The 16,490-nt window shown below is 41.5% G+C and overlaps 1 protein-coding gene across 8 annotated transcripts in view; it reads left to right on the top strand.

Annotated features, from left to right (window-relative positions):
- The first annotated feature begins 1,152 nt into the window (after positions 1 to 1,152).
- LOC131198900 (serine/threonine-protein kinase tousled-like 2) overlaps positions 1,153 to 16,490 on the top strand; it is a 62,322-nt gene continuing 46,984 nt past the window's right edge. Inside the window, exons 1-5 of one of the 8 annotated variants that reach the window (XM_058184130.1) lie at positions 1,153 to 1,425; positions 7,741 to 7,823; positions 9,402 to 9,473; positions 10,182 to 10,251; positions 11,153 to 11,196. In XM_058184130.1, coding sequence (XP_058040113.1) covers positions 7,743 to 7,823; positions 9,402 to 9,473; positions 10,182 to 10,251; positions 11,153 to 11,196 — 267 coding nt within the window. In that variant the 5' untranslated portion in view covers positions 1,153 to 1,425; positions 7,741 to 7,742. Of the gene's footprint in view, positions 1,774 to 2,302; positions 3,585 to 5,203; positions 5,226 to 7,737; positions 7,824 to 9,401; positions 9,474 to 10,181; positions 10,252 to 11,152; positions 11,197 to 16,490 lie in introns of those variants that run through there. The other 7 variants (XM_058184127.1, XM_058184132.1, XM_058184133.1 and 4 more) reach the window with 7 other exon arrangements.

The following is a 16,490-nucleotide window of genomic DNA, read 5'->3' as shown; positions in this document are numbered from 1 at the left end:
GTTTATTAACAAAAAACGAAGAGTTCATTATCTTTTCAGTATATATTATATCATTTTGCTTTACTGTATATTTACAGGTTTTTCAGCTAAAACTGCATGGTTCCAGTAGTTTCCCCCTTTCTGTCCACCTTACAATGCAATTGCAATCCTGTAATCTTTATTTCATTCAATAAGGTTTATTTTTGAGTAGACATGCCCTTTAAGCTTTCCCCTAATGATTCCTATGTAACAATCTGCATTCTGTAGCTGAATCTAATGAAGTTAGACATTGTTTCCAATTTTGTTTTATACAGTAACTTCCGTAGATAAACACTAGTACCTTACTTTTTTAATAAGGACATATCTTTAAAGGTACAGTTCCCTTTAAACATATACCCGCACACCCTCCCCCTCTGCTTCCACCATACCAAAGGTCTTTGCAGCTCTTGGGTCTCCTCCTCTGCAGAAGCATCCGGGCCTGAGTCCGACCATATCAAAGTAGTTACCTGCCTTAGGGTCCCCTACGTCAAGACAACCCCCTGCCACGCCCCTTCTTGGCCGCAGAAGCTGCTTTTACGATTTCTCTCCAAGATGCACTGCTCGAGTCTTTGTTTTGCAATGACTGCCATGAAAAAAGGAATCCCTATGCCAGGTCTCGACTTTCCAGGGAAAAAATCTGATTTCCCCCTTTGACCTGGGGACACGTCTCCCCTCGCCATAATCCCACTAAAACAAGAGAAATTACCTCAAACGGCTTAACTTTTATTGCTCGTGCAGCCACACATCCATTCTCTAGGTCCTCCCTCAACCCCATCGCCACACCCCATGCTTTTAGCACCTCCTTGCACTGACCTCTCCCCTCCCCCAACCTTTTCTCACTAGCACCAACTCCCCCCTCCCACACGTGCAAATCTCGCGAGACAATATGCATTTTCACAAGTAGTGCTTTTCCCCCGTTTTTTTTTTTTTTTTTGCACCAATCGATCCAGGGCTGGGCTTTAAAAAAAAAAGACTAAGTAAAGAAGGGCGGGGGGGGAGGGGGTGTAGAGAAGGGGGGGAGAAAAAGTGAAATGTGGGGGGGTGCCCCTCCCCCATCGATCGCAACTTGCAATCCCCCCACACATACACCTGACTAGCCTTTTTGTAACCCCTCTCATCCCACCCCACCCCTCCCTTTCCCTCTGTAATCTGTTCCTTGGGGGAAAGGAGGTGAAGAGTCCCTCATTCCTCCCGGGAGCGAAGCTACCTTTGCCGGGGACAGAAACTACGCGAGCCCGAGGATTTTGCGGCCTGTACTTCTCCCGGGTCTCTGTTGAGAAGGCACCGCAGCTGCTTCTCCCCCCAACCTAACAATCCCACCCTCTCTCTCGCCCTCCCCACCTTCTCCTTGTGGCAAAAAAGGGGCCCCGCAGCTGGCTAGCTAGGAGTGAAGCCGAGCCACCACAGGTGAGATGCGCCCCGTGAATCAGTCCCTCGTCCCCACGTTGTTGGGAGAGAAAAAGGACTCACTTCTCTCCATAGCTATCAAGACTGTGGCTAGCAGGCGGGTGTGCAGGCCGGTCGCCTTTCCTGACTTCCTTGTAGGCCTCGGGTTTGGGACGTGGTGCTCCTGCAACTACTTAAGCCTCTTTGGCGGTGATGTACGTATTAATTAAAGGGAGGGGGATGCTGGCCTTGGGTTCGCTTTTTCCTGTTCCGCTCCGCTGCCTTAATTGCTGTGCAGATACCGCCGGAGAGAGGAGGTTGCTGGCCGACCGTCCGGGCCTCGGAGCCCTTCGCCTGCTTGCTACAATGGTAACTATGCGGTGGGAAGGGGAATGCGCACCCCCCCCACCCCCGTGGTAAGGCTGAGAAACGGGGTTCTTGTTGCTATGGTAACGTTATAGGGGGCATACCAGCACGCGCGCGCGCGTGTTTTATAGGCCGCGGTTAGAGAAGAGTTTATTCTGTTTTTTAAGAATTAAGAAATCGGTTGGGGAGGGGGATATTATTGGGTGGGAAAATAGGCGCGCATGGCGACCGGATTTGCCGCCCCGCATGCGGGCCTGGGGGGGGGGGGAGCCTGCATCGCGGAGTTCGAAGGGGTGCCTCTAAGGGCGAGTAATGGGGGGCCGCGAATGCGAACGCCTGGCTGTTGTTGCTATGGGAGCGTTCTGGTCGGTTGGGGGGAGCCTTCCTCGCGGCTATAAAAGCGGTGGGTGGGAGAGACTGGGGTTACTCCTTTCTCGGAGTGTCGTGGGGTCGCGCTTACTCCTTGAGAGAAACTCGGGGTGCTGTTGAAGGTTGGCTGGGCCTAGCTTCAAGGACTGGATCTTGGCCTAGAACTGTGGGGCTATTGGGGTGTATCCTATAGGTAGGGAGATGGCTGCGACCACATCCTCGGGGGAGGGAAGGCCAGGAAGAGTAGTAGTAACTTCAGCTAGAAGTTTGGGTAGGTTTGGGGCCGGTTGTTAATTGATTAAAAGGGGTTCAAAGGAGGGGCGGGGCTGTTCCTCTGCTTATAACTAGAGATCTAAGTTAGATGGATGAATTCCTGTTTGTGTCCTTGAGTGGATTTGGAACGATCAATTAACTTTTAGGAGCTGATAGTCCCAAAATACTACTTGGTAACTCTCCCTGTTAAACATTTGGGAGGGTGTGTGTTCCATCTTTTTAATGAAAATGGTTTATAATGTAATATTCCCACAGATATTAAGACCTCCAAGACTAGTTTATATTGCGTTACCAATAGGGTTAGGGCAATAACTATGAAAAATTGGTAAACTGCACATGAATGTTATATCTTAGGAAATTAGGTTAAATGAATGTTAACAATGTATCACAGGAAATGGAATGAAAGAGTACAGTAAATGTACTTAAGAAAGGAGCAGAAAAAGTTTGATGGCTTGTTATGAAGCTTGATAACTGAAAGGGGATTGTTTTTTCATACCTGTGCTTGAAAGTGACTCAGCTAGCTTTCTTCAGTTTGGTACCCTCCAGATGTATTACAAATTCCTAGAAAGTATGGTATGCTGTTTGAAAATCTGCAGTTTGTAATCCCAGCACATGTGGAATTACACTAAATTGGAGAAAGGTAAAATGAACACTTCTCCATTAACATGCTGCTTACCCCACCACCCCTTCAAACATAAGTTTCTTAATTTCTTTTGTCAAAGGTTCTAATGGGAATGCAGAGGAATTCATAATTAGGTCTTCTTAAAATATTACATTTTTGTAATTTAGGAAAAGGTTTATTTAAATATTCTCTGTTCAACTTTTTGGGAAGTTATGTCATTTACAGAATTTTTTAAAAATAACTAGAAGCTACCTCTGTAAGGATTTGATTCATAAATTTGTTGGATATTCCTCTATTATAGTATGCTGTTTGGTCATCTCATAATTATTTGCATCCAGCTATTAAAATATTTGAAGTGAATAAATTAACATAAAATCTCAGATAGAAAGACCTAACAAGAGTAGAAGCAATAACTGATGCTTGATAGGGAGGGAGAATCTACCTTTTGAAATGCCAGCAGGATGAAGTGAATCTTCTGAGATAGGAAATTCCAAACAGACTGCACCATAATCCAGACTAAACCTAGCTCTGATGTTGGCAGATTTTAGAGGTGAATTTATCCATAAAATGTAACTAATACTATAGCCTTATATGGGAGAAAATAGTCCTTTCGGTATTGTGTTGTACTACTTCATGTCAAATTATAAAAAATATTTCCCTGTTTTTATAATGGCCACTGAACTTTAACAATATCCACAGATGGTTTTCTGCTACACCAGTCTTCCAGAGAAGAGATGTTGGGGTAAAATAAAAAGCAAAGAGAATAATTGGTGTGATGTCAGTATGTATTTTTTTTTCTCTCTCTAAAAGGACATTTGCTGCCCTTCAGGAATATTCCTCCTAAGCATGTGCTAGATGCTGAGTGATTCAGTGCCTTATCATTTGTTGGGGAAATGAAAATAGAACAAATCTGGGAATAAAGTGTTTGGAAATCAGTCAATCTGATACCTCTCAATAATGCCATTTTGCTTATAATCAGTTCTTCACTTATTTCATTGAAACTGCTCAAGCAAAATTTTGCTGTCATGTCCATTTGTTCTATAACTAAGATGTTCTCTAAGCTTTACAATAATATGGTTTCCTAAAATGATGCATGGATTTGGATTAGTTCCATGAATAAAACTAAAAAGGTTTAAAACAAAAACAAAAAAATCCCAACCCTCATGATTGGTAAATTGTTCTGACAGATGGCTAGACCCACAGATTCAACTATTTCTCAAAACTTCCTCTAGACTTTGCCTGTGTAAATGGATTACAGTTCACTGCAGGGTCTGCTGCCAGCTTTGCCAGGTCTCCCATTAGGAGTTTGCCCAAGTAAGCAGGAGTGACTTTTGACAGTACTCCAGCTTTGCCTGCATAGGCCTTACTAGCTTTAAACAATGTGTGCTGCTTTCTAAATTACTGGCAATCCATAAAGATTCACAATGCACAGTTTGAGAACTTTGTGCTATCATTGTTTAATACCCTAGCAATATGTTCCTGGTAGAGCTGGCTGGAATTTCATCAATTAGTAGAAAATGAAAAGTAAATGCTTCTTATTAACCATTCATGGTCATGTTTCTGTTGCACTGTAAAAAAAAATAAGAGGTTGACTACTAATTATACAATAGAGGACATATGATAACTATTTTGTTTATGGATATATTTGCATTTTAAATTTTAAAAAAGGAATACTTGCTATATTTTATTTCTCAGAGATAATGTCAGATCTAAAGAGGAATGTGATTAAGAATTGAGTTTCTAAGAACATGCAATTGCTACTGTGCATATAAGGTCACTTTGGAGTTCTACTTATACAGTTTCATATATCAGGTTGCTTATGTGCCTGTTGTTGGAGCTTGTCCCTCCCTGTTAATTCTGAACAATGAACATATCAGAAGAGAGCTGTCTGTTCAATTTCTGAATATCTTGGAGAGTAAAAGGAAGTCATATTTTCTGTGGTTTGACATTAATGATGAGCAATTACAATATTTGATGCAATTTTATACTCCCTTATTGCAAGAGAATATCTGATAGGTACAGTCATTTTAGAGCACATTATGGTACGCTATGTATATATACAATTGTACTATTCCTCTGCAGTTATGCTGTAGAACTGTAATTAAACCTTTTTCTGTACCATTTGTTTTTTAACAGCATTAGTCTGCAGTCTGAGTTCAATAGCTCTCCATCCTTAATTTCCTAATGTGAAGTAAGGAGACTTTTATCTCCTAGAATAATTCCAATGTAAAGAATTTTATTGATATTGGATTCCAAGAAACACAGTATATATAAAAAAGCAGCTCGTAGACAACAGAGTTGACAGTTCTAGAGGAGAAAATGCTGATCTGTAATCTTTTGCTATAGGAATGGAGATTTAAGGCACTTTTAGACTAAGTTATGGTGGCTCGTTTAAGTATGCTGTGTAAACTTAATTGTTGTGGTTTATAAACATAGTTTATGCTTAGCATGTTGAGCGAACCCAGCCAATTATTTAGTAAAGCATAGATAAGTGAACTGAATATGTGATAAGTGATTAAATTTGAAAAATCTATTGCAATTATGTTAATTTAAATGGAGAAAGTAATAGTACAATATTCTTATAGAGTCATGGCCAAAATTGTTGGCACCCCAGAAATTTTTCCAGAAAATCAAGTATTTCTCACAGAAAAGTATTGCAATAACACATGTTTTGCTATACACATGTTTATTCCCTTTGTGTGTATTGGAACAAAACAAAAAAAGGCAGGAAAAAAAGCAAATTGGACATAATGTCACACAAAACTCCAAAAATGGGCTGGACAAAATTATTGGCACCCTTAACTTAATATTTGGTTGCACACCCTTTGGAAAAAATAACTGAAATCAGTCGCTTGCTATAAAAATCAATAAACTTCTTACACCTCTCACCCAGAATTTTGGACCACTCTTCCTTTGCAAACTGCTCCAGGTCTCTCTTATTGGAAGGGCGCCTTTTCCCAACAGCAATTTTAAGATCTCTCCACAGGTGTTCAATGGGATTTAGATCTGGACTCACTGCTGGCCATTTCAGAACTCTCCAGTGCTTTGTTGCCATCCATTTCTCGGTGCTTTTTGACATATGTTTGGGGTCATTGTCCTGCTGGAAGACCCAAGATCTCGGACGCAAACCCAGCTTTCTGACACTGGGCTCTACAATATGACCCAAAATCCTTTGGTAATCCTCAGATTTCATGATGCCTTGCACACAGTCAAGGCACCCAGTGCCAGAGGCAGCAAAACAACCCCAAAACATCATTGAACCTCCATCATATTTCACTGTAGGTACTGTGTTCTTTTCTTTGTAGGCCTCATTCCGTTTTCGGTAAACAGTAGAATGACATGCTTTACCAAAAAGCTCTATCTTGGTCTCATCTGTTCACAAGACGTTTTCCCAGAAGGATTTTGGCTTACTCAAGTACATTTTGGCAAACCTTAGTCTTGCTTTTTTATGTCTCTGTGTCAGCAGTGGGGTCCTCCTGGATCTCCTGCCATAGTGTTTCGTTTCATTTGAATGTCGACGGATAGTTTGCACTGACACTGATGCTCCCTGAGCCTGCAGGACAGCTTGAATTTCTTTGGAACTTGTTTGGGGCTGCTCATCCACCATCCGGACTATCCTGCGTTGCAACCTTTCATCAATTTTTCTCTTCTGTTCACGCCCAGGAAGATTAGCTACAGTGCCATGGGTTGCAAACTTCTTGATAATGTTGCGCACTCTGGACAAAGGCAAATCTAGCTCTCTGGAGATGGACTTGTAACCTTGAGATTGTTGATATTTTTCCACAATTTTGGTTCTCAAGTCCTCAGACAGTCTCTTCTTCTCTTTCTGCTGTCCATGCTTAGTGTGGCACACACAGGCACACAATACAAAGATTAAGTGAACTTCTCTCCTTTTTATCTGCTTTCAGGTGTGATTTTTATATTGCCCACACCTGCCCCAGGTGAGTTTAAAGGAGCATCACATGCTTGAAACAATCTTATTTATCCACAATTTTGAAAGGGTGCCAATAATTTTGTCCAGGCCATTTTTGGAGTTTTATGTGACATTATGTCCAATTTGCTTTTTTTCCTGCCTTTTTTGTTTTGTTCCAATACACACAAAGGGAATAAACATGTGTATAACAAAACATGTGTTAATGCAATACTTTTTTGTGAGAAATACTTGATTTTCTGGAAAAATTTCTGGGGTGCCAACAATTACGGCCATGACTATAGTTGTATAATATATTTAAATGAATGTAAAGAGTGAATTTGGTCTAGTGGTTAAGGCACCAGGTTAGAAAGGAGGAGATTGTGATTTCAACTCATGGCTTAGCCAAGAAAGCCAGCTGGGTGACTTTGGGCCAGTCACACACTCTCAGCCCAATTCATCTCATAAGGTTGTTGTGGGAAAAATAGAAAGGTATGTTGGATATGCTAGCCACTTTCAGTAATTTGTAAAAATAATAAAGACAGAATACAACTAAATGATAAATTAATGCACTAACTAAATCTGAACAAATGAGTATTTAATGTTATAGAAATGCAAATACTACTTTGATATATCTCTTCTAGTGGTATCACAACAAATTAATATTTGGACCATGAAAAGGGTCTTTGTGTAAATAAATTCATATTAATCCAGTAATTAGAAGAATATTATTAATGGATTATTAATTTGGATAGCATTGATTGTTCTTAAAGTTTTCTATTTTCTTTACCAGCAGATATGATGGAAGAATTGCATAGCCTGGATCCACGACGACAGGAACTGTTAGAGGCCAGGTTTACTGGAGCAGGTGTTGCTAAGGTTAGTTATGTGCATAACCTGTTGGCTAATTGTATGCATATCTCTGCATATTTTGGTAACATTTTATGAGATGGGGTTATGTCAGATATTAGGGATACAATCAAGATCTGCATAGTCATATTTCATACAAAGGAATTGATTCAAAATCCTATTATCAATGTGTTGATTTCAGTGATATGATAATAATGAAGCTTGCCCATGCCATATAAGTTGATGGTCTTCTGAGCTGCATCTTCAAAATCAAGATAATTGTGACTGGCCTTTTAAAATCATATTCTAAAGCAGATTTGTGCAATTAGTAAAGGAGAAGGGCCACATTGATAAACGTTACAAAATATAGCTAAAATTCAATTTACAAATGCCAAAAGAATTAAAATAATAAACTGCATTTCACATCCTCCAAAAATTCTTCTTTTTTACAGGCATCCTCTAAATTTTCAGAATAAATTATCATATACAGTAGAGGTATATGTCTTTATAGACAGCCTATACCCAGTAATTGACAGGTTTTGCTATCATGAAATAAAACCTAATATCTAATCCAAGTCTCTTTCTCTGTAGTTATAATTTATTGGTTTTAGACCTGCCTTCCCTAGTAGATGTGTCTACTTCCTCAGTAATATGACAACCCTATAGATAATCTGAAATTTAACATTCTTTTAAGCAAACTAAGATAGTTACTATTCCTTTTAGAACTTGGTTTCTAGTCTTCAACTTTGTCAACTTTGTTTCAATTTGTCAGTGCCCATTTTATACTGCTGTGTCCAGAGCAATATTCCAAGTAGGCCTTGATAGAGATAGAATAAAATGAGAAAATTACATCCCATTGTCTAAATTCGATCCTGTTAGTGAGTTTATCACAGTGTTAGCTAATAGTCAATGTGTGTTTTGCTAGAAGATTCATATTCTTTTCACAGTTATATTGTCAAGGTAGGTTTCCCCATTTCATTTGTTTTCTCCCAAATTGCCCACTATTCAAGCTTCTAATTTTTTCAGTCTTCTAAAATGTTAGCTACTTTTTTGTGTGTGTAATTTACATTTGATAATCCCATTTTCGTAACCTCTTCATCCAGGTTATTAATAAAAAATATTGAATAACATGATATAAAACAGTGCTGTTGTATTCTGCTTATTAGTCATTAAGCCATTAGAAATTCATCTAATAATTGTCACTTATCCCATAGTCTATCATATATTTTGCCATTTTATTAATAAAGTATAGTGAGATTGTGGAATGCTTTGCTGATTTTATAAAATTGTATTCTACCTGTAGCATTGCGTAATCTGCTGTGTTTTCCTGAAAATAAGATCCGGTCTTATATTTTGGGGGGCTCCAACATAAGCACTAGGGCTTATTTTCGGGAAAACACAATTTCAAGGTAATGAGGCTGGCTGGGTGCCCCCCCCCCACATGCATAAGAAGTGCCTCTGTTATACTTGAGAGATAACAATCTGAATTGTCATAATTTGTAGTTTAATTATCAGTGACTTTCATGATCAAATGAATACAAATATGCATTTCATTTAAAGAAGACAAAATTTCCTGTTGGTAACACATTTTTGTTTCCTTTATACTAGGGTCCCTTGAACAATGAATCTTCCAATCAGAGTTTATGCAGTGTGGGTTCCCTGAGTGACAAGGAACTGGAGGTAACTAAAATGTGATATTTTTCAAATAATTTTCATAGAGGAGTTTAGTCACTAAGTGATGTGGTCGTTAAGCAAGTCATCAGGTGACTAGACTCAATTTTATTACTACTATGTGTTTATTGAACAAAGCACTGCAGACATTAAGCATACTATTGGAATCATTAAGTGAATCAGTCTTTAAGCGAATATGGCTTCCACAATTGGCTTTGTTGTCAGAAGCCAGCTGAGAAGGTTGCAGATTTGATCATGTGATCACAAGATGCTGTAACTGTTGAAAACGTGAACCCGTTGCTAAGTACCTAATTTGCAATCACATGACCACAACGCAACATGACAGTTGTAACTCACTTTTTCTACAGCTGTTATAATCTTAAACAACAATCATAAACAGAGGATTGCATATATTGCAGCTTATTTTGACCAAAAAGTCTTAATGTAACCTTTGACAATAAAAAATACTCTGTTTAACTCAGGACTATTACAGCAACTTAACTAATTAATTTACACTAATCAATATTTGGCTATTTAGTCAGTATGGTATTCCATAATTACATCTAAAAATACCAAAAAGAGAAATATAATTGTTTTGAAAATTAAAACACCTGTGGAAGAGTTGCTGGTAACCATATTTCATTTTTTTAAAAGTTGTGACCTTATATCCTTGGATGTTGGTAGAAATTAATTTGGGATTTTTTTCATCCCTTTAAGACTCCTGAAAAGAAACAGAATGATCAGCGCAACAGAAAGAGAAAAGGAGAACCATTTGAAACAACTCAAAGTAAGGCTTCTATTTAGGATCTTAAAAAAATTGATAGCTTTCTGCAGTATATACAGAATATATGCAATAATTTTCTAATATATCATGAAATAATTATGATATAATTATTAGATAATAAAGTGGCATAATATAATATGCTAGGTTTTATTTTGGAATATTTTTTGGAAAAGTTATATTTATTTATTTATTTTTATTTATTTATTTATTAAATTTTTATACCGCCCTTCTCCTGAAGGACTCAGGGCGGTTCACAGCCAAATTAAACAGTAAAAAGTACACAATAAAACAGTAATTAAAAAACATATTAAATATAAGGCCAAATTAAAATCCATTTAAAACCATAAAACCCCATAAAATTTAAATCCAAATATTAAAAACTACTAAAAAAAATTATGCCAGTCCTGCGCGAATAAATAGATATGTCTTCAACTCACGGCAGAAGGTCCGAAGATCAGGCAGTTGACAAGAGTCCAGAGGGTGGGAGCCCCCACGGAGAAGGCCCTTCCCCTGGGGGCCGACAGTCAACATTGCTTGGCAGACGGCACCCTGAGGAGTCCCTCTCTGTGAGAGCGCACGGGTCAGTGGGAGGCAATCGGTAGCAGTAGGTCCCGTAAGTAACCCGGCCCTAAGCCATGGAGCGCTTTAAAGGTAGTAAAATATTAAAATGGGCTATATTGAAAATGGTATGTTGAAGAAAGTTAATTTAAACTGTAATTGATACTTAAGTAAAGTGTCTTTTATACTGTTTATTTTTTTATAGCTAATACGTTTATAAAGAGCAACCAGAAGCTCTTAACTTTAAGTTGTATTCAGCAGCTTTTGCAGTAAAATAAAGTATTAACGTATTTTCAAATTATTTAATTTAATATCGCATGGTAATGCTGTTTGTTTTTCTTTCCAGACAAAATTATTCCCAGGGGACATAAAATTAGTGACTACTTTGAGGTAAGCCTATTTTGCAATTTACAGTATATCACAGAAATGAGTACACCCCTCACATTTTTTAAATATTTTAAGTACTGTATTTTTTGGAGTATAAGATGCACCGGAGTATAAAACACACCTTAATTTTTGGGGAGGAAAACAAGAAAAAAAGAATTCTGCCTACCAGCATCAAGATCAGCTGTGTCCACACTTCCACTTGACAACAAGCAGTACAGATCTTTTTATCTGTTTAAAACAAACCCTATCACTCTACATGTATTTAACTGGAATGAGTGGGGTGGGGGATGATTTTCATGGGGGCAGAAGAGGGACTTGGCACTAAAGGCTCTGTTCCCAAGATGCCCCCGTCTTCCTACCTATAGCCGTAAGCATTGAAAGTCTTGCTTGCTTCCTTCTTTGGCCTGGATTACCGTACCTTTCTATTTTGTAGGAAGAGCGGCTTTCTTTCCCAGTTACTCAGAGGGTTTGGTTTAAGGTGGCACTGCTTTATGCCACCCTCCTCCTTCTCCCGCAAGTGAGAGGTGCCTCAGAGACTCATCTGGGGAAAGAGGGCATTGATTACTGGCACTGAGAAGTTCTTTTCCAGTAAACTTATCGGGGTGCTTCTGTGATCCGCAGGAACTACTCACTTTCCCCCGAAGAGACTCCTCACATGTTCTGGGGGAGAGTCAGAGCACAAGCTGAGGAACAAACCTCTTCAGGATGGTTGTGGGTGGGGGGGATCTGCCCGGCAGCTTCGGCAAACAAGGCAGGCCCCACGGCTTGTGGCTGGTCACCCCTCTGGCTGTCCAGCAGGCAGCTGAGGACAGACAATGGTTGCAATGACTTCCCCAATGCAATGTGCCCGAAAATGTCCAAAGGGTGGGGGCCAGCAGGTGGGTGGGGCTACATTCGGAGTATAAAATGCACCCAGATATTCATCCTCTTTGGGGGTAAAAAGGTGCGTCTTATACTCCGAAAAATATGGTATATTTTTTCATGTGAAACATGAAACACTGAAGAAATGACACTTGGCTACAATGTAAAGTAATGAGTATACAGCTTGTATAACTGTGTAAATGTGCTGTCCCCTCAAAATAACACAACACACAGCCATTAATATCTAAACTGGTAGCAACAAAAGTGAGTACACCCCTAAGTGATAATGTCCAAATGGGGCCCAAAGTGTCAATATTTTGTTACCATTATTTTCCAGCACTGCCTTAACCCTCTTGGGCATAGAGTTCACCAGAGGTTCACAGGTTGCCACTCTTCCATGCTGACATCACGGAGCTGGTGGATGTGAGACCTTGCACACCTCCACCTTCTGTTTCAGGATGCGCCACAGATGCTCAATAGGGTTTAGGTCTGGAGACATACTTAGCCAGTCCATCACCTTTACCCTCAGCTTCTTTAGCAAGGCAGTGGTCATTTTGGAGGTGTGTTTGGGGTCGTTATCAAGTTGGAATACTGCTCTGTGGCCCAGTCTCTGAAGGGAGGGGATCGTGCTTTGCTTCAGTATGTCACAGTACATGTTGGCATTTATGGTTCCCTCAATGAACTGTAGCTCCCCAGTGCCAGCAGCACTCACGCTGCTCCAGACCGTGACATTCCCACCACCAGGCTTGACTGTAGGAAAGACAAACTTGTCTTTGTACTCCTCACCTGGTTGCTGCCACATACACTTGACACCATCTGGACATTATCACTTAGGGGTGTTCTCGCTTTTGTTGCCACCAGTTTAGACATTAATGGCTGTGTGTTGCGTTATTTTGAGGGGACAGCATATTTACCCTGTTATACAAGCTGTGTACTCATCACTTTACATTGTAGCCAAGTGTCATTTTTTCAGTGTTGTCACATAAAAAGATATATTTAAATATTTAAAAAAATTGAGGGGGTGTACTCCTGTGATATGCTGTATATCAAAGAACTTTGTTTTTTGTTACACACACACACACACACACACACACACACACACACTTTCCCTGAAAATAGACCTATCCCAAAAATAAGACCTAGCATGTTTTACACATGCACCATTAGGTGCATGTGTAAATCTTCCCCCCCAAAAACATAAGCCCTACTTAAGAGCCTGGGTAACCTCCTGGCAGCCCATTCCCTCTGGTTGCTCTTAGTGCAGCAGCCACAAGTCAAGGCAGGATGTTGGCGGAGCTGCCTCATGCACCCTGAACTGGCTTACCTCAGGGCCTCTGCAGCCAGGCCAGGGGTCTGCAACCTTAAACACTAAAAGAGCCGTTTTGACCAATTTCCCACAGAAAACAAAAGAGGAAAAAAAGCTTTTGAGAACCACAAAAGCTGGGTGGGTGGGCCAACTCAACGTCACTTCCACCCAGTCATATGACCGTCCCAGCCATGCCTACCCAGGTTTCATGGCTCTCGGTGTTTTCTATGGGAAATGGGTCTTTGTCTCTCTGTCTCTCTCTCTGCGCCTCTCTCTCTCTCTCTCTCTCATTTTTTTCCTCTTTTTCCTCTTCCTCCTTCCTTCTTTTCCTTTCCTTTCCTTTCTTTCCCTTTTCCTCTTTTTTCTTTCTTTCTCATTGAATACCATAACAAATCCAAAATAAAGTTATTAATCGTGGGAAATTGTTTCTCTGTAATCTTTTCTTAGTGAACTCTAAGTTGATAGAAGCTGGCAAGATTGTACTAACAGCAATAGCACATATTTCTTGATTTCTTTTGAGTTTGACAACATAATATATTATCCAAAATTATAAATAATTTAATTTTCAGATGCACTTTTTGCCATCTCTGTTATTTCCTTTTTTAAAAAAATCAGACTTGCTTTTAATTTGTGCTTTCTGGCAAACTGTAGTTTTCCTGGCAGGAGATCGAGCTTGCCGTTGCTTTAGTCATAAGTCTGAGAGTTCTTTCTTTCTTTCTTTCTTTCTTTCTTTCTTTCTTTCTTTCTTTCTTTCTTTCTTTCTCTCTCTCTCTCTCTCTCTCTCTCTCCCCTTCTCTCTCTCATTTGTTTCCCTATCTTTTCCCTGTCTCTCATTCTCTCCCTCCAGCTCTTTCATTTCTCTCTCCCCCCCTTCTCTCTCTTTCAATTGTTTATCTCTCTTTTTCCTCTATCTCCTTCTCTCCCTCCATTTTCTCATTGCGCTCTCTCTTCCTCTCCATCATCTCTTTCTTGTGCACACACACACACATGCACACACACACACATGCACACACAAGCGAAATACCCTCCTGGGCCGGGATCACAGAGGGGATGGCGACTCCTCCTCCCGCTGCTGCCACTGCACAGTGAGGTGAGTAGCCGGCTGCACAGTGCAGGAGAGCCACGCTGTGCAAGAGATTCCTGCACAGTGCAGGAGAGCCGCGCAGCATAGGAGAGCCATTCTGCGCAAGAGAGCTGGAGCTCTTCTCTCCCTATATCTGGCGACAGCAGCTGCTATGCTGCTCCTCCCCATTCCCCTCCTTCCTGAACCTACACAAAGGGGACCGTGGCTGGCGCTGAGACAGAATCACAAAAAGCAGCTGGTCACAGGCAGTGCAGAGAAAATGCTAGGGGTGCTTCAGCTGCGCGGCTCTGCAGAGGAGGCTTGTGCCTTCTCAGAGCAGAGAGTATCTTGCATGACGGGGTCGCTAAGAAGCCGCAGGAGAGGGGTCAAAGAGTCACATGCGACTCTCGGGCTGCAGGTTGCTAACACCCGAGCCAAGCCATCAGCTGCTCCAACAGCTGCCTCAGGGCGGCAGCACCGGCACTCATGCAGCAGGAGCCCACATGGCGCTGGCTCATTTCTGTTTGCTCATGGCCATAATTGAGCAGGAGGCTGAGCATTGTGTTGGTGCCACGGCCATGAGGCGAGGCAGGTGTCAGGGAGTTGACGGCCTGGCTGCGGGGCCCTAAGGTAAGGTGGTGTTGGACACATGGGGCAGCTCCATCCACCCCCACGTCACCTCATGGCTGTGGCACTTGCACATTGTTCTTTGTCATGCCCCCATCAGAGTCTGAATCGGCCTGGAAGATGATCTGGAACAAGAACTGACAAAGTGACAAAGAGGGAGAGGTCGGCTCCTTTGGCCTTGGAGGAAAATGGGGAAGGGCAGAGTCAGTCTAGACAAGGCTTTTCTGAATTAGTAAGGCCTACATACAGGGAGAGCTCAGGAGAAGAGCAAGGACTACCCCCACTAATCTGAGAGCAAGGAGGGAAGAAAGACAGCGAGATCAACGCAGATTGAGCCCGCTACAAGGGAGGAGAGTGCCCCACCCCCTTTCACAAGGCACACCTGGGGACTAAAATGTAAGGAAGTGCCAGTGGGAGGGGCATTTGTCGGGAATAAGCATTGAATCTGTGGAACCTCGTGTGCACTTGCCAAAGCCTGGAGATTGCTGTACTTTGTCTTGTGGGGCTTGCCAATTTGCCTGCTTTGATGAACTTCTTGCTCTGGTTACTGTTTAGCTAACATGTCTTATTGGACTGCTGGCCTTGGTTAATGTTTGGGCTAACCTGGCTTATTGGACTGCTGGCCCTGGTTGCTTTTCGATTAACCTGATTTATTGGATTGCTGGCCCTGGTTGCTGTTTGGTTAACCTGGCTTACTGGACTACTTGCAGCTAGAGGCTTCTGAAGGTGTGAGTGAGAACTTTGCTCCAGGACATGTAGTGAACGTGGGAACGTTTGGTAGCACAGTTAAAGCAATAAAGGGGTGTTAGATCTGTTTTCTGGTTGTGTTGCTTTCGTGCCACACCCCAGGTCATTTACAGTTGGCTTCCTGCTCTGTTGTGGCCACGAGCAAGCAGAAGTGGGCCGGTGGCCATGTGGGGTCCTGCTGGACAGGGTTGCCAGATCTGCCAGGAGGCAAGGTAGTTGTCAGGGCATGGGTGGCCTGGCTACAGGGCCCTGAGATGAGCCACTTCAGGGTTCATGGGGCAGCTCCACCACCACCACCCCTCCCTTGCAGCGGTGGCACTGGCACACCATGAGACCTGCCCTGCTATGAGCAAGCAGAAAAATTGGGCCTCCCATACATGGGAAAAAAATAAGACCCCTCCTGAAAATAAGCCCCGGTGCCCCCAGGTCTTATTTTCTGGAAAACACGGATATATATGTATGTGGGTGGGTGTGTATGTGTATATATACACACGCATACACTATGTGTATGTATGTGTGTGTGTGTATGTGTGTATATATATGTATGTATATGTATATATCAGGAGTGGGTTCTACTTACCTTTACTACTGGTTCGCAGCAGGATCGCACATGCGCAGAAGCTTCCTGATGACGTCAGGGTCGGTGGGCGGAGCCTACCCCCGGTTTTACTACCGGTTCGCAAGAACCAGTCC

Source organism: Ahaetulla prasina, chromosome 4 (genome assembly GCF_028640845.1).
Source record: "Ahaetulla prasina isolate Xishuangbanna chromosome 4, ASM2864084v1, whole genome shotgun sequence".
Lineage (NCBI taxonomy): Eukaryota > Metazoa > Chordata > Lepidosauria > Squamata > Colubridae > Ahaetulla > Ahaetulla prasina.
Note: the sequence above shows the minus strand (reverse complement) of the source record. Positions and strands in the feature narration are given on the sequence as shown.